Below are 24,068 nucleotides of genomic sequence, written 5' to 3' on the forward strand. Positions count from 1 at the left end.
TTGCCTCCTTTTGGTCGGATCTTATGGTGATCACCACCCCCTCCATCGATGGCAACTTGACCTTCATGTGCCTGGTTGAGGGCACAGCTCCTATTCTGTTGAGGGTCGGCCTTCCCAACAGAATGTTATACGCCGAGGGGGCATTCACGACGAGGTACTTGATCTTCTCCGTCCTCGAGGCCACCTCATCCGTGAACGTTGTTCTCAGCTCAATGTACCCCCTGACCTCCACCTGATCGCCAGCAAACCCATATAAGCATCCTCCATGGGGTCTTAGCTGGTCAAGGGGTAGTTGCAACTTGGTGAAAGTCGGCTAGAACATTACATCTGCCGAGCTTCCTTGGTCCACGAGTACCCGGTGGACCTTCCTTCCCGCCGTGACTAGCGAGACAACTATGGGATCGTTGTCATGAGGTACAACGTCCCTGAGATCCTCCTTTGTGAACGTAATGTCCACGTCTGGCGAGTGATCTTCAAACACATCAACTGCCATCACAGACCTAGCATATTTCTTCCGCTGTGATGCAGTGCACCCACCACCTGAGAAACCTCCGGCGATGGTGTGGATCTCGCCATGAGTGGGCATCTCATGCTGCTGACCCTCACTACTCGCCGGCTGAGAGCTCGACGCACCCCCCGTCCTCTTGTCCAGCAGGTAATCATTCAAGAACCCGCTCTTGACCAGATCGTCGAGCTGGTAACCCAGGGCCAAACACGAGTCAAGGGTGTGACCAAAACTCTGGTGGAACTCGCACCATGCGTTTGGTTTTGGCCCTAACACCTTGTCGCCAACTTTCTCAAGCGCCTTAAGCCTGGCTGCTATGTTGGGAATGGCGATCAGATCCGCCAACCCCATGACAAACTTGTACTTTGGTGGGCGATTGAACTCCCTGGGGCGCCCTGGGCCCCTTCCCTTATTTTTCTTTGGATCATAAGGATGGCGAGTCCTCTGATCCTTCTTAGCCGCCGTCGTCTCCAGCACCCTCTGCGGCTGGATTCTAGTCTGGGCCCGTGGCCTAGCAAGAGCCACGCTCCCTCTTTTCTCGGCGACTTCACTTTCGTCAGTGATGTGGGCCACCGCAAGTCGCCTAACTTCAGCAAACGTGGCGGGGTGGGCCCTAATCAGCGCCTCACAGAAAGGTCCAGGCAGTACACCCTTCTTGAAGGCGTACACCAACATCTCCTCGTCTTTGGCAAGCGAGCGGACCATCTGTGCTCCAAAACGATTCAGATAGTCCCTCAGGGACTCTCCCTGATACTGCCTTACGTCGAACAAGTCGTAAGACACCCTCGGTGGCGCCTTGTTCACAATGTACTGATCGACGAAAAGCTTCGAAAACTGCTGGAAATTGGTTATGTGACCTGTAGGCAGGCTAACAAACCATTCCAGCGCTGTTCCCTTGAGCGTGTTCACAAACATCTTGCAATAGACAGCATCTGAGCCTCCTGATAGCATCATCTGCGTGTGAAACATGGTGAGATGTGCTTCAGGATCCTCCACGCCGGTGAAAGAAGCTTTCACAGGTACTACGCTCGTAGGGATCGGCGTGTCCGTGATCGCCTGAGCGAATGGCATTGGAAAAACGCGCGGTGGCGATGACGGCGCAACTTCTTCAACACTTGTGCGTCCTCTCTGCTCCTGAAGAGCTTGACGCAATTCCTCCGTGACCTTGCTGAGCTCCTCATTCCTGGCCTGAGAGGCGACCAGGTCTTCATGCATCTTCGCTTGCTCTATGCGCGATGCCTCCACATTTTCTTGCAACGCGCGCATGATCTCCATCATTTGCGCCATGGTCATGGCGCCTTCTGCAGCAGCTGGCACAACGTGACTTGAACGTGTGCTTCTCATCTTTCTCATGAAAAATCAACAAACCAAACCTCAGCGAACAAAACCTTCACCAGCGAAACGATCGATCCAACAATCAATCGGTCGAAACCTCTTAAACTCCAAAGAACTTCCAAGAACGCAATCACAACAGCAAAAAACCTCCACAGAAACTTGCAACCTTGACACGAACCTACCGCTTCTCCTCCTGAACTCCCGATTCACCGGTCAAAAACACGAACAAACGGTAAAAACCTCAATTCACCGATTGAAACTCACACAAACGGTAAGAAACCTCAATACACCGATCGAAAGCTCAAACAAGCGGTGGAAAACTTCAAACTACCGATGAAAACTTCGAACGAATGGTGAAAAACGCCGATACACCGAATGAAAACTCAAACGAACGGTGGAAAACGCCGATACACCGAATGAAAACTCAAACGAACGGTGGAAAACGCCGAAAATGGTTGCACCAGCACACAACCACACAAAAACCGCAGAAACTTCAAGAACTCACGTTGTGGATGGGAAACACGTTTTACACGGCCCCACGGTGGGCGCCTGATGATCCTTCCGGTTGACCCGAGTGCAAGAGTCTTGCCACGTCAAAGGTATCTTCCCTCGATCAGCTTCGCACCATGCTAGCCTTCGATCTCCACGTCTCAAATCCTCTCGAGAACCTGAAGAAAACAAAGACACAGAATGGCGTCGCTGCGGCCGATCGCACTCCGACGCTCAAGTCAGTGACGGAATCACCAAATACTAAGAGAGAAAAGCTAAACTCAAGGAACCGTGCAAGTATTCTCTCAGCGTACTCAAGTGTTCTCAAAAGCGTAAAGAAGTGTTCTAAACGCACGTACCTCAAAAGTTCGTTAGAGTTCCTTATATACCTGAGCACTTTCTCTCTCCTGACGGTTACACCTCTGGACACGTGGCTCGCATCCAGCTGTACACGTGTCACCATCTGGAGCCCCCTCCTACTTGAGTGTCACCTCTACTCTTCAAGCTATTCCACTAAGTTACCCATGCAAGGAGTAACTCGGTGCGTAGCTTCCATGGAGCGCGATCTCTTCTAAGTGGCGAGTATGGGGTGTCACCATGCACACCTTCTCTGTGGTCTCGCCTGCCGCTATCACGATCTGCTTCACTTGCACATCATGCATGTTCTGGGAAACTGTTCCCTTTCCTCGACCTCTGGCTAGGGAATGATCATCTGATAACCTCATCCTTCGTGCCTGTACTTCATGAAAGCTTTAAGCAAGCCTTCTTGATCTTTCGGCGATGTGCCCCTTTCGGCGGTCTCTAACCACTTGGTCGCCTAAAACTCGTATACGGCGACTATGACGCGAGCCTGGTGACCGTCGGTTATACATACTAGAGATCGGAGAACGCCAAGTTAACAATTGGCGACTACATAGACTTCCCGATGTGCTTCCCTTCTGTCAGCCAGGTGTTCTGCTCAACACGCCTATGTTATCGCTTGCTGCCACGTCATCACTTCCGACTACCCGATCGGTACAATCTACATAATTTTTTTAATTTTATTTTCCTATTTTATTTTTTGAATATTCAACCTGTGTTCTCTTCCTATTAGTTTTTATTTATTTAGTATAGCAATATGATCCTGCCTGTTGACCGGGACGCAAGAACTTTGCCTCGTCAAATCTGGATCGACTCTGCGCCGTGTTAGCTTCGGTCCTTCGCCTTGATTCGCCTCAAGAACCTACAAAAAGACAGAACGGCGCCGCTGCGGCCGATCACGCTCCGACGCCCAAGTCAGCGACTGAACCACCAAATACTAAGAGAAAAACTCAAGAACTCTCTGGAACCGTGCAAGATTCTCTCTCAGCGTACTCTAGTTCTCGCAAGCGTAAAAGAAGTAATCTAAAACGCGCGCGTACCTCAGAAGTTCGTTAGAATCTCTTATATACCTGTGCACTTTCTCTCTCTTGACAGTTACACATCTGGATACGTGGCTCGTATCCAGCCGTACATGTGTCACCATCTGGAGCATCCTTGACTTGGGCGCCACTTCTTACTCTTCGGGCTTTTTGGCTAAGTTACTTATGCAAGGAACAACTCAGCGCATAACTGCCTTGGAGCGTGATCTCTTCTGCGTGGCGAGTACGGGTGCCTTCATACACACCTTCCCTGTGGTCTCGCCGGCCGCCTTCATGATCTACTTCACTTGATAAGCCGTTCCCCGATCTCAACCTCTGGCTAGCTAGGAAATGACTATCTGATGGCTTCATCCTCTGCCTCAAAAGCCTGGAACAAGCTTCGCTGATCTTTCGGCGATGTCCTCCTTTCGGCGATCTCTGATCATTTGGTCGCCTGGGTTTGCATCCGGCGACTTCATCATAAACCTAGTGACCGCCGGTTTAGGTATGCTAGAGATCGGAGCACGCCAACTTAAAGACTGGCGACTACACGAGCCCCCCGATCTCCTTCCCTTTTGCCAGCCATGAGCCCCGCTCAACACGCCTACATAATAACTCACTGCCACGTCATCACCTCCGACTACCTGGGCGGTACACAATAAAAAAATGAAAAAATAAATAGAAAATTAAAAATACTAATATTTATGATATCTATTATCTTTATTTTATTTTGATTTGTTTTTATTTTCTTTCTTTATATTTTTTTATCTTTATTTTGTTTTGTTTTGTTTTATTTTCTTTCTTTATATCTTTTATCTTTATTTTGTTTTGATTTTTTTATTCCTTTATATATTTTATCTTTGTTTTATTTTGTTTTGCCTTTATTTTATATCTTTTTTGTTTTTAGTTATTTTTTTAAATATTTTTTTGCCATTCTTTATTTATTTTTGTTTTTGTTTTATTTTGATTATTGATGTTTGTTCTCGCCGTTGACTCAGCCGTCGTTGACTTCAAAGGCAGATGGTGACTCCTCCTATCTCCTAGTGGTTTTCGCTCTTTCTTTGGGTAGTTAAGAGTGGCTCCGTTGAAATAGAGGCCCTACTTGTTGATTGCACTCCGACGATCAAGTCAATACTGGGCTAAGAAACAGTGAGTATGTAAAGCAGTTTCAGTCTTAGAAACAATGTACCTTTTCTAAGCTTCTTACAACCCTTTATATAGGTTGTATTAGGTCAACCTCCCTATCTCTCAAGGATCTTTCCTTAGCGAATGCTAAGACACACCTACAGTAAGCCTAAGTCACAGTTAGCGAAGGGAGCATAAGCACTAAGGAATATATAAAGGGTAACAACCAACAGGAGAAGGTACACATTTCTAATGCAAGTAACACACAGAGAGGATACACACACAGAGCTCTCAGAGTTAAGAGTTTTAGTGTTTCTGTGCCCGGTGTTTGACTTGAGCGACAGAGTGCAAACGGCCACGAGGGCGCCCATTGTCTCTTTGTTTCAAGTGATTCCATCAGGGAAAAGGCACGTAGAGACAAAGGGATTCTTGGACGCGAGGTTATCAGAAGTGCACGAAGACGTTTAGGTCACCAGCGGGAACATTTGGCGCCCACCGTGGGGCACGATCTAAAACGATTGTCCCAACCGCAAGAACTGAGAAAGATTCATCAACAATCGATCAAGAATGAGGAATACAAGGCAAGGATTTGCTGCGCCAATCGGGGGCGAAGGTCTTCCCCTGCAACAAGTCATGGAGATGATGCAGGGCCTTCAAGAAGCGATGGCAGCGTCAAAGGCTGATCAAGAACGCATTCAGATTGATCTGGCTGCGTCGCAAGCAAGAAACGAAGAACTACACAAAACCAATGAAGAGTTGCGACGTGATTTGTGAAACCAGGCAGGGGATCGTGAAACAGAGGAACGAGAATGTGTTACTCCTCCCAGGGAGTTTCCCATGCCTTTCTCGCAAGTGATTATGGATGTTGTGATACCAGCTACGTACGTTTGTGGGCCCATCTTACAGCTTTCCACACGTAGAAGATGCTGGTTGGTGGTTTTGATGCTGTAAGGTGTAAGTTGTTCATGAGCACGTTGGTAGGGACGAAGATGGATTGGTTCATCAGCGTCCCTGATGGCCACGTGACGTCGTTCACACAGTTGTCGAAATTGTTAAGGGAGCAGTACATCGCGAATCGCGCTCCCCCACCCAAATCTTACGATCTCTTCGATGTAAGACATTACCAGGGTGAGTCGTTGAAGGAGTTTGTTAACCGTTTTGGGGCGCAGGTGGTGAGGCTTAACACTAAGGATGAAACGATGATGGTTCACACGTTCAGAAAGGGGATTTGTCTGGGGCTTTTCAGTGAATCACTCATCAGGAGTCGCCCTAGAACCTTCGTCGAGATAAGGCGTCAAGCGGTGGCTTACATCGCAGCAGAAGGGGAGATGAATGAGAAGCGCGCATGTGTTTTTCCCACGTGCCCACGAGCACCGGCGCGTGCGCAACCTGTGAGAGTGCATGAGGTTGCAACAGAGAAGAGAGCCCCCGCTAGGAAGCAGCCCTACGAGCCTAGGAAGCCTCAGACTAGGGGGCGCGCGAGAGAGAATAAGCCTGTAAGGCATAATTTCGTGGTAGAGCTGAAGGATTTCATAGTTGTGCCCAACACAGTAGAGAGGTTGAAGATGCCACCCAAGACTGACAAGAAGTTGGGACCCCACAAGGAAGCTTGGTGTGAGTTTCACTGGGCGTTTGGTCATTCCATACGCAACTGCTTGGCGTTGGGACACCAGTTGGATGAGCTGGTGAAGAGTGGGTTCCTAAACGACTACCTGGCGGAGACACATAGGGCTGACACCTCAGCAACGTCAGGTGAGGACCAAGGGCACGAAATGCCCGTACATGGAGAGATCCACACCATCTCGGGGGGTTTCTCAGGTGGAGGGTGCACTGCTTCTCAGCGCAAGAGGTATGCACGGTCGGTGATGTTAGTAGAGGCGCAAGTGGTGGATGACGTGCTCGAGGTCGACCTTAAGTCTGGGTAGGGAAGTCTTACGCATTGCACGACCCTAAGTCTAGGCGTCAGTGTCGCTAAGACGCACCCACAGAACACTTAAGTCACAGATAAACAGGAAGGCAAGGACACCAAAGGTATATAAGGTTAACAACAAACATAGCTAAGGTACGTTTTTTACACAAGTTAACACATTTTACTAGAGACTAGGATTTTCAGTTACAATTCAGTTACGCATTTCTCTAAACATTGAGCTTACGGTGTTCTGCGACGGGAAGTGTTTCGGTGTTTCTTGCCCAATAGCTAACTTGACCGTCGGAGTGCAAATGGCCGCGAAGGTGGCATTTGTCTCTTTGTTTCAGGTGTTCACGACGGAGGAAGGAGAACATTGGAACAGGAGCAAAGGGGTTCTTAAAGCACAGTTCGTAGAGACGCACGAAGGTGTTCGAGTCAATCGGCAGAAACATTTGGCGCCCACCGTGGGGCTTGATCTAAAACATCTGTCCCACCACAAGAAGTTCAAGACCCAGTGACAATTGTGAAGGTTCGTCAAGGTTTGTCAAGAATCCTCAAGATTCACTGAAGAAAGTTCAAGATTCGTCAAGAAAGTTTAAAGTTCACCGAAGAAAGTTCCAAGATTTGATAAAACAGTTCAAGATTCGCCAAGAAACGTCCAAGAATGAGGAATACTAGGCAGAGTTCTACGGCGCATGTGGGAGGTGAGAGCTTGACCTTGCACCAGGTCATGGAGATGATGCAGGGCCTCCAGGAGGCAATGGCAGTGTCGAAGGCGAAGCAGGAGCGTATCCAGCTAGACCTTGCGGCGTCGCAAGCGAGAAATGAGGAGTTGCACCGCACCAACGAAAAGTTGTGTCGCGGGTTACACAACCAGGCTGGGAGTCGCGAAACAGAGGAGCAAGAGTGCGCAACGCCTCCCAGGGAGTTTCCTATGCCTTTCTCACATGCAATTATGGATGCTGCGATCCATGCTACGTTCGTGGGGCCGAAAGCCACGTTCACCGGGATGAAGGATCCAGAGGTGCACCTCACAGCATTCCATACTCAGATGATGCTAATTGGCGGTTCTAATGCCGTCAGATGTAAGCTGTTCATGAGCACGTTTGTGGGAACAACGATGGAGTGGTTCATCAGCCTTCCAAATGGCCATGTGACTTCGTTCGCGCAGCTGTCGACGCTATTCAGATAGCAGTACATAGCGAATCATGCTCCCCCGCCCAATTCCTACGATCTCTTCGACGTAAGGCAGTATCAGGGGGAAATGTTGAAAGAGTTTGTTAATCTTTTTGGGGCACAGATGGTGAGGGTCAACACCACGGATGATTCGATGATAGTCCATGCGTTCAGGAAGGGAATCTGCCCTGGACCTTTCAGTGAGTTGCTCATCAGATGTCGCCCCAAAACTTTCGCTGAGATAAATGAGGAGCACGCGAGCGTCATTCCCGCGTGTCCACGAGCACCGTCGTGCGCACAACCCATGAGGGTGAACAAGGTCGCGACGGGGAAGAGGGGTCAAGGAGGAAAGTGGCCCTTCGAGCCAAGGAAGCCCCAGGCTAAGGGGCGCTCAGGGGAGAATAAGCCGGTGAAGCACAACTTCGTGGTGGAGTTGAAAGACCTGATCTTTGTGCCCAACATAGCTGACAGGTTGAAGATGCCGGTGAAGACTGATAAGGTGTTGGGACCGCACAAGGATGCATGGTGCGAGTTCCACCAAGCGTTTCCGATAAACAGCTGCTTGGCGCTGGGGCATCAGCTGGATGAGCTTGTGAAGAGCGGTTTCCTGAATGATTACCTAGCGAGGCCATCAGGGACTGAGGCTTTGACAGCGTCAGCAGAGGGCCAAGCTCACGAGATGCCCATCCATGGAGAGATATCCACACCTTCTCAAGTGGATTCTCGGGTGGAAGCTGCACTGTCTCTCAGTGCAAGAGGTATGTGTGTTCGGTAATGTTCGTAGCGGAGCAGGTGGTGGACGACTCACTCGACATCGACCTCACGTTCACGAAGGCTGATCTTTGTGACGTCGTTCCCCATGATAACGACCCGGTGGTGATTTGGTTGTAACAACGGGGAGGAAAGTACACTGAGTGCTTGTAGACCAGGGTAGCTTGGCGGATGTGATGTTCTGGTCTACGTTTAATAAGTTGCAGCTGTCTGCTGACCAGCTTAGGCCATACACGGGGTGTTTGTATGGTTTTACGGGAGATCAAGTGGAGGTGCGTGGTTATTTGGAGCTGAGGACGACCTTCACAGATGGCTCCGCCTCCCGCACAGAGAACATAAGATACCTAGTGGTAAACGCCCAATCAGCATACAACATCTTGTTGGGAAGGTCGGCTCTGAATCGGTTTAGGGGGTGTCGTTTACACGCCATATTAAGATGAAGCTGACCGATCTGAGTTGGAAGGTGATCGTGATCAAGTTCGATCAGCAAGAGGCCAAGAGGTGCTATCAGAATAGCCTCAAAACGCAGAGGGGTGTGTTCATGGTAGTGGAGCGCCCACCCATGGAGGAGGCACCCATGGAGGAGGACCGTGTAGGCGTAGCCCGCGCAGAGAACGCTCGGGAGAGGCGACCCGAGCCAGCTGAGAACGTTGTGGAAAGGCAGATTGGCGGTAAGACGTTCAAGCTTGGAAAGTCGTTGGACCAAGCAGAGCAAGATCTGGTAGCTGGAGTGATAGCGCAACACTTAGATGCCTTCGCATGGTCTTCCTCGGACATGCCAGGTATTGACCCCGATTTTCTATGCCTCCGCCTCACCATGGACCCCAAAGTCTGACTTGTGCACCAGAGAAGAAGAAAGTTTAACGAAGAGAGGCGGTTGGTCATACAGGAAGAGACGAGGAAGTTGTTGAACGTCGGCCACATCAGGGAGATTCAATATCCTGAGTGGTTGGCCAATGTGGCCTTGGTGAAGAAGGGCAATAGGAAGTGGAGGATGTGTGTAGACTTCACTGACCTCAACAAGGCGTGCCCAAAGGATTCGTACCCTTTGTCGAGCATCGACGCGTTGGTGGACAGCGCCTCGGGCTGCAAGATGCTCAGCTTTTTGGATACGTTTTTACAACCAGATCAAGATGCAACCCCGTGACGAGTGCAAAACGGCGTTCATGACCGAGACATCCTACTACTGTTACACAGTGATGTCGTTCGGCCTGAAGAACACAGGCGCCACCTATCAGAGGTTGATGGACAAGGTCCTTGCACCCATGTTGGGAAGAAATGTGCAGGCCTAGGTGGATGACATGGTGGTGACCTTGCAAGAGAAGGTTCAACATGTGTCCGACCTGGAAGAGCTATTTGCTACAATAGCTAAGTATCGTTTGAAGCTGAACCTCGAAAAGTGCGTATTCGAGGTCGAGGCGGGCAAATTCTTGGGGTTCCTACTCACCGAGCGTGGGATAGAGGCGAATCCATACAAGTGTGCGGTTATCCTCGCCATGAGGAGCCCCGCCTCGGTGAAAGAAGTACAACAGTTGACAGGGCGGATGGCGGCCTTGTCCAAGTTCGTATCCGCTGGAGGGGACAAGGGTCACCCCTACTTCCAGTGTTTAAGAAGAAACAGTCGGTTTGTGTGGATCGAGGAGTGTGAGGCGGCGTTCCTCAAGCTAAAAGAGTACCTGGCCGCTCCCCCCGTGCTGTGCAAGCCATAGATGGGCGTGCCCCACCGGTTGTATTTTGCTGTGACTGAGCGGGCGATCAACTCAGTCCACGTCCAGGAGCAGGACAAGAGCAAGGTGTTACAAGGGCCAGAGGTGAGGTATCAGGTCTTAGAGAAGGCAGCACTGGCCGTGGTGTTCTCGGCCAGCAGGCTTCGTCATTACTTCTAGAGCTTCACAGTGGTAGTGATGACGGACCTCCCTATCCGGAAAGTGCTGCAGAAGCTAGACGTGGCAAGGAGGATGGTACGCTGGGCGGTGGAGCTATTGGAGTTCGATGTCCAGTATGAGCCCTGAGGCCCCATAAAAGGCCAAGTCTATGCGGATTTCGTGGCGGAGCTCTCCCTAGGGAGTGCGCAGCAAGAAGAGGAGGTTAGTTTCAAGTGGGTACTCTCCGTTGATGGGTCCTGCAATTAGCAGGGAAGCGGAGCCGGTGTGATCTTGGAGGGGCCAAATGGGTTGTTGATAGAGCAGGCCCTGAGGTTCGCCTTCAAAGCCAGTAACAACGAGGCGGAGTATGAGGCCTTAATAGCTAGAATGCTCTTGGCCAAGGAGATGGACGCACGGAGCTTGCTGGCAAAGAGCGATTCCCAGTTGGTTACAGGTCAAGTAACCGGGGAGTACCAAGCCAAAGATCCACAGATGGCTGCGTACTTGGGCTATGTTCAAGTCTTGAAGGGGGCGTTCGCGGTGTTTGAGTTGGTACACGTCCCAAGGGAGCAGAATGCTCGTGCTGACCTACTCGCCAAGCTGGCCAGCTCGAGCAAGGGGAGAAGGCAGAGGAGGGTAATACATGAAACCCTCAAAACACCACAAATGTTTGTTGCAAATAACATGGTAAGCGTCCTTCAGATCAGTGCGTTCAAGGGAAGGGCGAGGAGTCATCGATTGTTGACTCAGGACACGCTGAGGATGCCCAGCGTAAGTGTTTATCTGGTCTCACTAGGAGGGGAGGATCCTATGCGTTGGAGGAGGGGGACACGTGGATGACACCCTATAGGCGCTACCTCGTCAACAGGATACTCCAATAGAGCCCGAGGAGGGCAAGAAGATAAAGAGAAACTCCACAAGGTACACCCTTGTTGACGGAGCACTGTTCAGGCATGGGTTCACTCACCCGATCTTGACTTGTGTGAGCAGAGATCAGAGTACAAGGATAATGACTGAGCTCCACGAGGGGATTTGTGGGAGCCATGTTGGTGGTAGGTCCTTAGCGTTGAAGGTTGTACGTGCAGGGTATTACTGACCAACAATAAGAGAAGATTATGTGAGGTACGCCCAGCGGTGCAAGCAGTGTCAACAGCACGCCGATTGGCACAAGGCACCACCAGAAGAGCTGAGGTCCATTTATAGCCCGTGGCCCTTCCATACATGGGGAATCGACATTCTGGGGCCCTTTCCGTTAGCAATAAGGAAGATGAAGTATTTGATAGTGGCCATTGAATACTTCACGAAGTGGATTGAAGCCGAGCCGGTAGCACAGATCACGGCCCACAAGGTACAACATTTTGTGTGGAGAAATATTGTGTGTCGCTTTGGCGTACCAAGGCGTCTTGTCTCCGACAACGGTACACAGTTCGCAAGCCAACAATTGGGCAAGCTGTGTACAGAGGTCGGCATAAAGCAGGTGTTCGCGTCCGTCGAGCACCCCCATACGAACGGGCAGGTGGAGTTTGCTAACAGAGTCTTGCTTAGAGGATTGAAGAGAAGGCTTGAGAAAGCTAAGGAGACATGGGCGGAAGAGGTTCCCAGGATAGTGTGGGCTTACCACACCACGCCTCAATCCTCCACTAAGGAGACGCCCTTTAGCCTGGTGTATGGATCAGATGCGATGATCCCGTTAGAGATCCACGAGAGCTCGCCGCGTTTTCAAAGTTTCGTGGCCGAGGAGTCTAACGAAGAGAGAAAGGTGAATCTGGATCTGTTGGACGAGGTCAGAGAGGAGGCGAGGATCAAAGATGAAGCGGTGAAGAGAAAGGTGGAGCACCAATACAGTTCCAAGATAAAGCCTCGGCAGTTCCAAGTTGCTGACTTGATAATGCGGAAGGCTCATCCGTACGAACTAGAGAACAAGTTGTCCCCCAAGTGGACTGGTCCCTTTAGGGTAACCGAGGTCCTGGGAAACGGGGCGTACAGGCTTGAGACCCTGTAGGGAGGCGCCATCCCTCGCACTTGGAACACAGCAAATCTCAAGTTTTATTTTAGTTAAAAACTCTGCATTGTATACAGTTTAAGGGGACACTCTTTTTCCCTTTTGGGTGTTTTTTAATGAGGTCACCCAATAAAGTTGCATTTCGAGCATATGAACCCTCAAGTTTTCTTTACAATGCAGGGATGAGCACTCTCACTTTGGTGTTTAGACACCTCGGGCGGGGGTGGTAGCTTCCTTTAAGACGCCTCCCCGGGCGTGGGCACCAAGCGAGGATAGCACGGTTCAATGAGAGACAAACCCGTGGCCTTGATGTTTAGACACCTCGAAAGGAAGTGGCGGGGGGCGCCTCCTTCGAGCGTGGGCATCAAGCATGAACAGTAGGCTTCAACCAAATAAGTCCTCCTTCGCCTTTGAGTGATGATGAGGCCAGTAACGCTCTTTGAGACTGGACGCCTTGAGACCACGAAGTACGAGTAATTGCCAAGTGAAGGAGCCCCCAGGCCCGAGTTAGAGAGAAAGATAAGGACAATCGAAGGTCCGCGCACGCTTGTCTCATTACAAATTGTTTTGACAACAAAGTTTAAAGATGAAAAGGCGTGCTACCTATAGTTCGAGAAAACAAAGTTACCCAGAATAACGAATGAAGTTAGTATCAGAAGCGTTGTTAGTAAAGGAGGCAAGTAAAAACGCAAGCAGAAGTGAGCAAAGTAGTTAAGTTAAAAGTGCAAGATACATTCACAGTACGAAAGGCTCTTAAGAATATAACTTTCAAGTATAGAGGCTAAGTAGCATTATGTGGAAAGCTCCTTGGCACAACTTGTCCTTTGACGACGTGGTTCAAACCCGGCGGCATAGGCATCCGCAACATCGTTGACGAGTTCTGTCTCGACCTTCTTGAAGCCCTCAGCTTGGGCAACCATCTCCTTCTCAGTTTTTGCAAGGGCTTCAGTTTTCTCTGCAAGCTCCCCTTTGCTCTTCTCAAGGATTTTGGCCTGCTCAGCAAGTTCCAACTTGATCTTCTCAAGGGCTTCGGTCTTTTCAGCAAGTTCAGCTTCAACCTTACCCAGTTGTACCTTCCGGGTAACAGAGCGCTCTTCGAGGCTGGCCATTTTGGTTTTGGTGGCCTCAGCAGCTTCTTTGAGTTCCTCCACCTCAACGCGTAGTGGCACCACCTTGGTTAGAAGGGTGCTATACTTCTGGCCTTCGTCGTGGAGCTTCTTGTTCGCCTCCAACTCAGTCTTTCGTAGAACACCCAGTTCCTAGGTCAGTGCGGTTTCCTGGATAAAGAAGCGCCGAGCCTGGTTGGCCATTTTCTCTTTCACTTGAGCCAGCTCATGAGCCAAAGCTTGTTGCTCCTTGCCTTTCGCCTCAGCTTGGTGGGCAGCGCGGGCCAAGAACCCCCCAAAGCCGAGGGCCATGCTCTCTTGCACCGCTTCATCAGCAGAAACCCCCATGGCCTCTTGTTGATAGTATCTCAGTATCTGCTGAAGGACCTTGGGAAGCTCTAGGGAAGGTGCAGGAGCAGGCTCAGGAACAGTTTCGGCTCCCTCTTCAAGAGCAAAAAAGTTTGAAGGAGAGGAGGCGCTTAGAGGGTCGTCCCTGAAAGAGGCAGGACGTTTGGCAGAGGATGAGTGGGAGGTTGCTACCATGGTAGTTTTCCTCCTCTTGAAAGCAGGACCCTCCACAGAGTCCTCATCATCATCAGAGTTGATGAGCACCACCCCCTTGTTTTTCTCTAGGGGGCTGGAGGAGGAGAAGCCCTTATTGTGAACAAAGGAACAACCACAATTGGAGCTGGAGAAGTGGGGTCAGGTACAGTATGTGGAGAAGCGAGAGCAGGTGTGGCATGTAGAGAAGCAGGGTTTGGAGTTGCTTGTGGCGAAACAGATGTTGGAGTGGCCTGAGCAGAGGGTGCAAGAGGAGCAGTAGGAGAGGCAGGCGAGGCAGGGTGTGCAGAGGTACCCGCCTTGCCAGTTGTGGCATTGTCGCGAACAGATAAGACTTCAACTAGTCTTGCCTGTTTCTCAGCGTTCAGCACCATGCCTACACCAAAGACGAATAGTTTAGAATGAAGTAAACATGAGAAATCAGAGAATTAGTACAAGTGTGAGTTAGCAGATAAAAGCATGACGATGTACGAAAGAGATTGAGAGCAGGTTCTTGTACCAATATAACCATCTAGCTCATCTGGGTTATATTCCTTTTTTATGAGCTCTACGGTGTCAAAGACGACTCCCAAGCTGGCCAGCAGCTGGCATACGTTCCGATCGGCAGAGGAGAGCTCATCCAAGCTCTTAACTTTTTTTGACTTCACTTCGCTCACCAATAGAGGGGAAAGCCATCTACGGTTGTGCGATCATGGTCAGAGCAGCACACCTTGAAGAATTTGCCCTTGAATCCTTTGTAGGATTATTGGAACAAGGTGAAGATGACCCTCCCCTTCACCCCGCTTCCCAGGGCTCTTGGCCTCGAAGAAGTGCAAAAAGATGTCTACAGAGGGGGGGTGGCCAAAGTAGCCGCAAAGGACGGAGAAGGCCCAGCTATTGGGATGCAGCTGGGCAGGGGCAACGTTGAGTTCAGTAAGTAACTCCCTATCGAAGCGAGTGAAAGGGAGGCGCTGCCTAATGCGCTTGAAGACCGTTTAATAAAAGAAGAAAAAGGGTTCGCCGTTGTTGGCCCGGTTGTCTACGCACACGGGTTTGCCAGCAACGCAGGGGCGAACTGATATGTACGCGTCGTGGACCCTACCAAACGCCCTACCCACAAAGTTGGGCTCATTGTCCAAATGAGCCCTCCAATCGGCGATGGCTGTAATAGAAGAGGTCTTTGCGAGAAGCCTATCGGAGGCCCAAGGGTACGAAGTTTTGTAATTGACGCTAGGAGGAGGAGGGTTGGCTGTGATTTTCGATCTCGCCATGGTCAAAGAAGTTGGGAAAGAAAAGCAAAGGTTCAACAAATGGAGGCTATGGCGCGAAGCTAAGGAAAACCCAAAAAACCCTACCCACGCGGAAAAACTCAAAAAACAAGGGAACGAGGAAAATGCTGAGAAAAACGTAAATGCGAGAATCTAAACAGTCCCAGGAAGTCTATCAGTACATAAGATCAAGAGTAAAGATCAATCAATGCGTAAAAATCATACCTTTGATGGTTGATGAGCGAAAGTTTCGGTCTTTGTAAGAAGGAATCAAAGAAAGCTCGAGGAAGAAGATGAAGAGTGTAAGAACAAATGCAAGTGATGGAACAGTGCATGGAGCGCGAGTTTTGAAAGACTTAACGTAAACTTGAGAAGCGTAAGCGCCGTTAAGTCCCAACCGCACGATTAAGCCACATGTGCGTTGATCACAACATGAACAGGAAGGCGTCACTTCAGTGCACTATGTCTGTCCTATCACCGGAGGCCACGTAGGACGGTAGGGCGAGGCCATAGTCTCTTTGCTGAACAAGTTAACAGCTTGAGACTGGGGGGCTTGTGTACCGTACGGTCCTCGGGTGTTGACCAGCCTCTGGCGTTGACCGGGTTCGGGCGTTGACCAAAGTCAACATAATGGGACCCCTGGAAAGCATAGCAGGTCAAAGAAGTGTCTCCTTATGCCACGGGTAGGGGTGACCGTGGAGGAGGCGGCATAGGAGCAGGGCGTGGAGGCCTCGGCACCTCAAACAATAATGATAGATAAAGAAAGGTGGTTTTCAAGCCACACCCCCAGTTACCAGTAGGGAGAGACCCAACTCACGAGGGACCCGTGCATGAGGTGTGGGGACGCGGCAGTACGCACCACCGTTGGAAAGCCACTGGGACAGACACGACCCATGGGAGGGTCACGTCCCAGAGGGTGATCCACATGCATGGCACATGAGGAAGGCAAGGAACTCCCAAGGCGGATAACTCAGAGAATGGGCGCATGAGTTGACACCCATGCAGTCACCCCCGCGCCAGTCGCACTACGGCAGGGAAGTCTTACACACTGCACGACCCTAAGTCTAGGCGTCAGTGTCGCTAAGACGCCCCCACAGAACGCTTAAGTCACAAATACACAGGAAGGCAAGGACACCAAAGGTATATAAGGTTAACAACAAACATAGCTAAGGTACGTTTTTTACACAAGTTAACACATTTTACCAGAGGCTAGGATTTTCAGTTACAATTTTCAGTTATGCATTTCTCTGAACATTCAGCTTACGGTGTTCTGCGACGGGAAGTGTTTTGTTGTTTCTTGCCCAATAGCTGACTTGACCATCGGAGTGCAAACGGCCGCGAGGGCGCCATTTGTCTATCTGTTTCAGGTGTTCACGGCGGAGGAAGGAGAACATTGGAACAGGAGCAAAGGGGTTCTTGAAGCACAGTTCGTAGAGACGCACGAAGGTGTTCGAGTCAACCGGCGGAAACAGGAACAGGAAAGCATCACTTCGGTGCACTGTACACGTCCCGTCACGCGAAGCCACGTAGGTCAACAGGGCGAGGCCATAATCTCTTTGCTGAACAAGTTAACAACTCGAGACTGGGGAGCTTGTGTACCGACCAGTCCTCGGACTCGGGCGTTGACCAAAGTCATGGTGGGGCCCCGAAGGCTGGGTCCATTGGAAGGTTGGCAGGACGGGCCAGAGTCTCGGTAGGCTCATGGATAAGGGGAGCCGAGGAGGGGCTGACATCAAGGCAGGGCGTGGAGGACGCGGGCCTCAGTAATCCAACAATAAAGATGGACCGAAAAAGGTGGTTTCCAAGCCACACTCCAGCAATCAGTAAGGGAGAGGCCTAGATCACTGTTCTGTCCGGTTGACTCGCCTCGCCGGATAACTCCAATGGCTACTCTGGCCCTTTTATCCTTACTTGAGAAACGTGCATTCTCCGCCAAGAAACTTCTCACCTACAAAGACAAAGGGGCGCCCTAGCGGCCATTTGCACTCCGACGCTCAAGTCAGTATTAGGGCAAAGAACACCAAATGTATAGAATAGTTTTAGTCTTAAAAACTGTGTACCTTACTAGGGTTCTTAGCGCCCCTTATATAGGTTGAAACTAGGGTTTACCTCTATTCTGTTACCAATGTCTAGGGTTCCTTGGAGAATGTCTTTGTGCCGCTATTGCGTAATCTTAGTGTATCTGGAACATGAACTTCCCATAGCTGGAGTGCAACGGATAAGAGAGTGGTCGCCTAGGTACCAATTTGTGCACCCAATATCCGGCGTCGTCTGTTTCGTGGGTGCCCTAAGTGTCCATGTGCCATGCATGCAACCTTCCTGGAAACCCTAATACTAATGGGCCCTTACGCCTCCTAGGATTATCAATGGTGATGCACCTTCATGTGTCATACACACCACGTGCATGGATCCCTCGTCCCTTAGACTTCCCACATATCTCTTGTCTTTAATTTTCATCTTTAACCAAATTATAGGGCCCACCTTACGGGGCTTTCCATTGCATCCCAGCGGCCGATGTTCGATCTTTTTCCTCTGCTGACGAGGTCCGAGATTGATCTCCAACATCGGGCTTAGGGTAGCAACCTCAAAGACTGGCTGACTCCCGGGTATGTGTCTGGGGCCCACTTCACGTGGCTCCCTTCCATTACCAAGTAACAGAGCGCGATGTCTGATGCCAGCCTCTGAGTCGATGACCGAGGACTGGTCAGGACACAAGTCCCCCAGTCTCGAACTGTAACTTGCTTAAGTGAAGAGACTAAGTGATCGTACTGCGCGACCTTTCGTGGCACTGGGTAACGGGTGTGAACGGTACACCAAAGTGACATCCCATCGATTTCCGTGTAATCGTTGCAAACGTGTCGAGATCGATGGCTGGGACTTGTTGGCGCTTGAACTTCTTCGAGCACTGTTCAAAACATTTCAACCCTTACGCTCCCACCACCGTTTCATCACTTTCGCTTGCACAAGTTCCCACTTAGCTTTCTGCGCAGGAAAACGCTATATTCTCCTTCCTCCGAAGTTTGAGTTTTCAAACATCAATACCCGAAAGGTATGATTTTTATTCTTGTCGGTTGACGAGATTGCCTTCGTGCGTAGCTACGAGCTGCGTATCAAGGACTCCTTTGTCTTCGTTCCAATCTTCACCCTTCGCCGCCATGAATACCTGAAACAGAGAGACAAATGGGCGCCCTCGTGGCCATTTGCACTCCGACACTCAAGTCAGTAAGGGCAAAAAACACCATTGCACCTCCGTAACAGAACACCGTGTTCAGGAAGCGTGTAACTGAATCGTAACTAAATTTTCTCTCGTTCTCCGATTATTTGTGTGTAAAGTGTCAAAACGTACCTTAGTCTGCTAGCAACGAGAGCTTATATACCTTTCTGGTGCTTCTGCCACGTGTCTTCCTCTAACTTAAGCGTAACTTTGCGTGGGTGGCCTTACGACACTGTAACCCAACTTAGGGAAATCCCAGTGTGTAAGACTCCCTTCTCGAAGTGCAACTGATGCGGGATGATCACTTAGGTGTCAACTCATACGCCCAATATTAGAGGGATCATCCATACTGAGCGTACACTGCCTTCTCACGGCCCATGCATGTTGATCGCCCCTGGAACGAGACTCTAGCGAGTCGTATCGGTTCCAGGACAAGGCGTCGCCTAGGTGATGGCGTCGCCCAACCAGGGCGTCGCCAGATCAAACAGTGCTAAAGCAAGGCAATCACGGTGTGGTTCCCCGATACCCATGGGTAGGAAAGACCATGGAGGGAGCAACGCCGTGGGGAGGCCTCAGGTCCCGATAACCCGGGGCAGTGATAAAGAGAAGGAAAAGGTGGCTTCAAGGCCATAGTAATAGTACCAGAGTAGGGCAGCCTGACTCGTGAAGTACTCCTGCCGCCCCAGAGACGCCTGTGGGACAGATACGACTCAAGAGGAAGGTCACGCCCAGGGTAGCCGGGTGCAGGGTACAAGAGGAAGGCAGATACGCTCTCAAAGTAAGTGACTAGATAATTGGGGGCATGAGTTGGCACCCAAAAAGTCACCCCTAGCGTAGTAGCACTCACAAGCAGGAGGACTCACGTAGAAACGTCCCCAGATGGGCAGAAACGCCCCAGATGGGGTCACGGCGTCGTGAGGACCTCCACGTGTACGACAGCCAGGCCAGAATAGAAACACCCTTTAGTCAGGTGCTAGGTAATTAAAGTCATTCAATACAGTTTCCCTTTCGAGCATTTAGGTGTTATAATGGCTCCCAAGCGTTTCAACGTCTTAAATGCGCTACGTTTTCTAATTAAATACGCTGATTGAGTGCGTTACATTTGTAATTAAAGGCGCTTTAAGGCGCTTTAAATGCTTGGGTAGTTTAAATAGCGCAGGGAATGTTGGAAAGAGGGTTGGAACTTTTGGCAAATTTACCATAACTCTCTAAGTTGCTTGCTCGTGCGTCAAGGTTACGAACAAGGGACTGGGGAATATTTTTGCCTGAGAGAGAGAACACAGACACTAGACACAGTTATTTTTACCACCTTCAGAGTGCCATACGCGGTGCTCAGAGATGGAGGTGAACAGTTTTGGTGTTTCTTGCTGGCTGACTTGAGCGTCGGAGTGCAAACGGCCGCTAGGGCGCCTCTTTGTCCCCTTTTTTGCAGGAACCCACAGGTAATCAGTGGGAAGAAGTCCCTAGCTGACGGTTTAGGTCGTGCACGAAGACGTCCCGGTCAACCGGACGGAACATTTGGCGCCCACCGTGGGGTCGATATAAAACATCAGTCCCATCACAAGTTCGAAGAAATCTACTAAGTCGCAGTAACGTTGGAGGAGGTTGGAGTGACAATGGCTCCCACCAGACGAAGTACAGCACGCGCAGCCCCAGCAGAGTTATCCATGCAACAGGTCCTGGAGATAATGAGGGGGCTGCAGTAGGACATGGCGGAGTCGAAAATGGAACAGGAACGCATGCAGGCAGATCTCGATGCCACGCATGAGCGAAATGAAGAGCTCCACCGTGTAAATGAGGAGTTGCGCCAGGGCCTGAGAAATGATCGGAGGCGGCCTGGACATGACGAGATGGAGAACCATTCCCCACCAAGGGAGTTTTCCACCCCTTTCTCGCAGGAGATCCTAGATGCAGTAATCCCGAACACGTTCGCGGGGCCCAAGGTGATCTTCACCGGGATGGAGGACCCAGAGACGCACCTTGCCGCATTTCACACACAGATGGTCCTGGTAGGTGGTTCTGACGCTGCCAAGTGCAAGATCTTTATGAGCACCCTGACCGGGATGGCTATGGACTGGTTCATCAGCCTTCCAGATGGTCATATCACGTCTTTCCGCCAATTGTCACGATTGTTTAGGGAACAATACTTAGCAAACAAGGCCCCGCCGCCAGTCTCTTACGATCTGTTTGATGTGAAGCAGTATCAAGGGGAGACCATGAAGGAGTATATCAATCGCTTCGGGGCCCAGGTCGTGAAGGTTGGTACGACAGAGGAGCCTATGATCGTGTACGCATTTGTGAAAGGCGTATGCCCCGGTCCTTTTGGAGAATCCATCATCCGCAACCGCCCTAGGACTTTCGCTGAACTACGGCGTAGGGCGGTAGAACATATTGCTTCTAAAGGGGAGGTGTGTGTGAAGCGCACCAGCGCCGTGCTCTCACGCCCGAGGGGACCGGCGCGAGCTCAACCCGTCAGGGTCAATGAGACCACGACGGGAAGAAAGAAGCCAGAGGCGAGACGCCCCTACGAGGCTAGAAAACCCCAGCCCCGGGGTCCAGTAGGAGGCGATCGCCCGGCCAGAGAAAGAGCGAGACCGGCGAGGTACAACTTCGTGGTCGAGTTGAAGGATTTGATCGTCGTGCCTAACATAGTTGAGAGGCTGAGGCAACCGGCGAAGACCGACAAGGTGTTGGGGCCTCGTAAAGACTCTTGGTGCGAATTCCACGAGGCTTTCGGGCACCACATTGATAATTTCCTGTCGTTGGGCTACCAGCTAGATGAGCTGGTGAGGACTGGGTTTTTGAAGGACTATGTCGCAGATCCCACAACGACCGCCACCTTGCCGCCGCCGGCGGAAGAACCAGCACACGAAATGCCTGTGCTTGGTGAGGTCCACACCATTGCTGGAGGTTTTTCTGGCGGGGGACCCACCGCCTCCCAGCGGAAGAAATACGCGAGGGGGGTAAATTCAATCGAAGAGAGGCTCTCGGGGGAGCCGTGGGAGTCGGATATCGTGTTCACGAGGAGAGACCTCCGGGATGTGGTACCCCATGACAACGACCCCGCTGTCATCTCAGTCGTCACAGCCGGAAGGAAGGTGCATAGAGTGCTTGTCGACTAAGGAAGTTCGGCAGACGTCATGTTTCTGTCGACCTTTAATAAGTTACGGCTGTCCCCCGATCTGTTGAGTCCCTATACGGGGTGCCTGTATGGGTTCGGGGATAACCAGGTGGAAGTCCGGGGGTACCTGGAGTTGAGGACTACGTTCACAGATGGAGAGGCCTCCCGTACCGAAAGCATCCGGTACCTGGTCGTGAACGCCAACTCCGCCTACAATATTTTGTTGGGCAGGCCGGCGTTAAACCGTCTGAACGCGGTGTCCTCCACACGCCACATGAAGATGAAGTTGTCGGACCTCAATGGCCAGGTGATAGTCATCAGGTCAGACCAGGAGGAGGCAAGGAAATGCTATGAGAACAGCCTGAAAACGAAGAGAGGCGTGTTCATGGTGTATGAACGTCCGCCGAACGCGGACACGACGATGATCGAGGCGACGCCCGCTGGGTTGACGCCTAAAGAGGCCATAGCGGAGAGGGCGATGCCCGAAGCAGATGCGCCTATGAAGGAAGGCCCTGACGACGCGACGCCCGTGGAAGAGGCGGCGCCCGTCGAAGATGATAGCAGGGAACAGCCCGCGGCTAACGCCGTAGAAAGGGAGATTGGCGGCAGGACTTTCAAGTTAGGAAGTTCGCTGAGCCCGTAAGAACAGGAAGGGGTGGCGGAAGTGATTTCACGCCACCTGGATGCCTTCGCATGGTCCGCCTCGGATATGCCAGGCATCGACCCCGATTTCCTGTGTCACCACCTCAGCATGGACGCCACGGTCCGCCCCGTGCGTCAGAGGAGGAGAAAATTCAATGAGGAACGACAGCAGGTGGTGAAAGACGAAACGCAGAAGCTGCTGAGTGCTGGCCACATTAGGGAGATTCAATACCCTGAGTGGCTCGCCAACGTCGTCTTGGTGAAAAAGGCCAACGGAAAGTGGAGGATGTGTGTTGACTTCACGGACCTGAACAAGGCATGCCCAAAGGACTTGTATCCGCTGCCCAGCATCGACGCCTTGGTAGATAGTGCGTCCGGCAGCAAGGTGCTGAGTTTCCTGGACGCCTTTTCAGGGTACAACCAAATCAAGATGCACCCAAGAGACGAGAGCAAGATTACATTCATGACTGAGACCTGCAGTTACTGCTATAAGGTGATGCCTTTTGGGCTGAAGAATGCGGGCGCCACGTACCAAAGGTTAATGGACAAGGTCCTGGCGCCAATGCTCGGGAGGAATGTGTACGCCTATGTAGACGACATGGTGGTGGCGTCGCAGAATAGGGCGCAGCACATGGCGGACCTGGAGGAGTTGTTCGCCACAATATCCAAGTACCGCCTCAAGTTAAACCCTGAGAAGTGTGTTTTCGGGGTAGAGGCCGGTAAGTTCTTGGGTTTTATGCTCACAGAGAGGGGGATAGAGGCGAACCCCGACAAATGCGCGGCGATTATCGCCATGCGGAGCCCGACGTCGGTAAAGGAGGTGCAACAGCTGACAGGGCGGATGGCGGCGCTCTCGAGGTTTGTTTCCGCCGGAGGAGAGAAGGGGCACCCATATTTCCAGTGCCTCAAGAGAAACAGTCGCTTTGCATAGACTGATGAATGCGAAGCGGCTTTCATTAAGCTGAAGGAGTACCTGGCGACGCCACCGGTCCTCTGCAACCGGTAGCGGGCGTGCCCCTCCGGCTATATTTTACTGTAACGGAGCGGGCCATCAGTTCCGTGTTAGTCCAAGAGCAGGACCAGAGTCAGAAGCCCATCTATTTCGTAAGCAAGGCCTTACAGGGAGCTGAGATGAGGTACCAAGTGCTAGAGAAGGCGGCGCTGGCGGTAGTATTTTCTGCCAGGAGGCTCCGTCATTACTTCCACAGCTTTACGGTGGTGGTGATGACCAACCTCCCTATACAGAAAGTGCTGCAGAAGCCGGATGTGGCGGGAAGAATGGTGCGCTGGGCGGTAGAACTGTCAGAATTCGACATCCAGTATAAGCCTAGAGGATCCATCAAAGGGCAGGTGTACGCAGATTTTATAGCGGAACTTTCGCCCGGAGGTGAGCAAGAGGTGGAAATGAGTTCGCAGTGGCTGCTCTCAGTTGATGGCTCTTCCAACCAACAAGGAAGCGGTGCGGGAATAGTCTTGGAGGGACCCGACGACATACTGATCGAACAGGCCCTGCGCTTCGCCTTCAAGGCAAGTAACAATCAGGCAGAATATGAAGCCCTGATAGCAGGAATGCTCCTGGCCAAGGAGATGGGCGCACAGAACCTCCTGGTGAAGAGCGACT

At 51.2% G+C, this 24,068-nt stretch overlaps 5 protein-coding genes across 5 annotated transcripts; 3 read left to right on the plus strand and 2 right to left on the minus strand.

Annotated features, from left to right (window-relative positions):
- Positions 1–313: 313 nt before the first annotated feature.
- Positions 314–856, minus strand: LOC137833999 (uncharacterized). Its single transcript, XM_068642066.1, has one exon. The coding sequence runs from the start codon at positions 854–856 to the stop codon at positions 314–316; it is 543 nt and encodes a 180-aa protein (XP_068498167.1).
- Positions 857–5,756: 4,900 nt separating this feature from the next.
- Positions 5,757–6,758, plus strand: LOC137834000 (uncharacterized). Its single transcript, XM_068642067.1, has one exon. It carries the CDS (start codon positions 5,757–5,759, stop codon positions 6,756–6,758), a length of 1,002 nt encoding a protein of 333 aa, XP_068498168.1.
- Positions 6,759–8,006: 1,248 nt separating this feature from the next.
- Positions 8,007–8,693, plus strand: LOC137834001 (uncharacterized). Its single transcript, XM_068642068.1, has one exon. The coding sequence runs from the start codon at positions 8,007–8,009 to the stop codon at positions 8,691–8,693; it is 687 nt and encodes a 228-aa protein (XP_068498169.1).
- A 1,297-nt stretch (positions 8,694–9,990) lies between these two features.
- On the plus strand, positions 9,991–11,650 carry LOC137834002 (uncharacterized). Its single transcript, XM_068642069.1, has 4 exons — positions 9,991–10,361; positions 10,454–10,688; positions 10,825–11,241; positions 11,423–11,650. The coding sequence occupies exons 1-4, from the start codon at positions 9,991–9,993 to the stop codon at positions 11,648–11,650; spliced, it is 1,251 nt and encodes a 416-aa protein (XP_068498170.1).
- A 1,697-nt stretch (positions 11,651–13,347) lies between these two features.
- On the minus strand, positions 13,348–14,205 carry LOC137834003 (uncharacterized). Its single transcript, XM_068642070.1, has 2 exons — positions 13,879–14,205; positions 13,348–13,794 (listed from the first exon to the last, which is right to left on the minus strand). Exons 1-2 carry the CDS (start codon positions 14,203–14,205, stop codon positions 13,348–13,350), a joined length of 774 nt encoding a protein of 257 aa, XP_068498171.1.
- Positions 14,206–24,068: the final 9,863 nt, after the last annotated feature.

This window comes from Phaseolus vulgaris, chromosome 5, assembly GCF_000499845.2.
Source record: "Phaseolus vulgaris cultivar G19833 chromosome 5, P. vulgaris v2.0, whole genome shotgun sequence".
Taxonomy (NCBI): domain Eukaryota; kingdom Viridiplantae; phylum Streptophyta; class Magnoliopsida; order Fabales; family Fabaceae; genus Phaseolus; species Phaseolus vulgaris.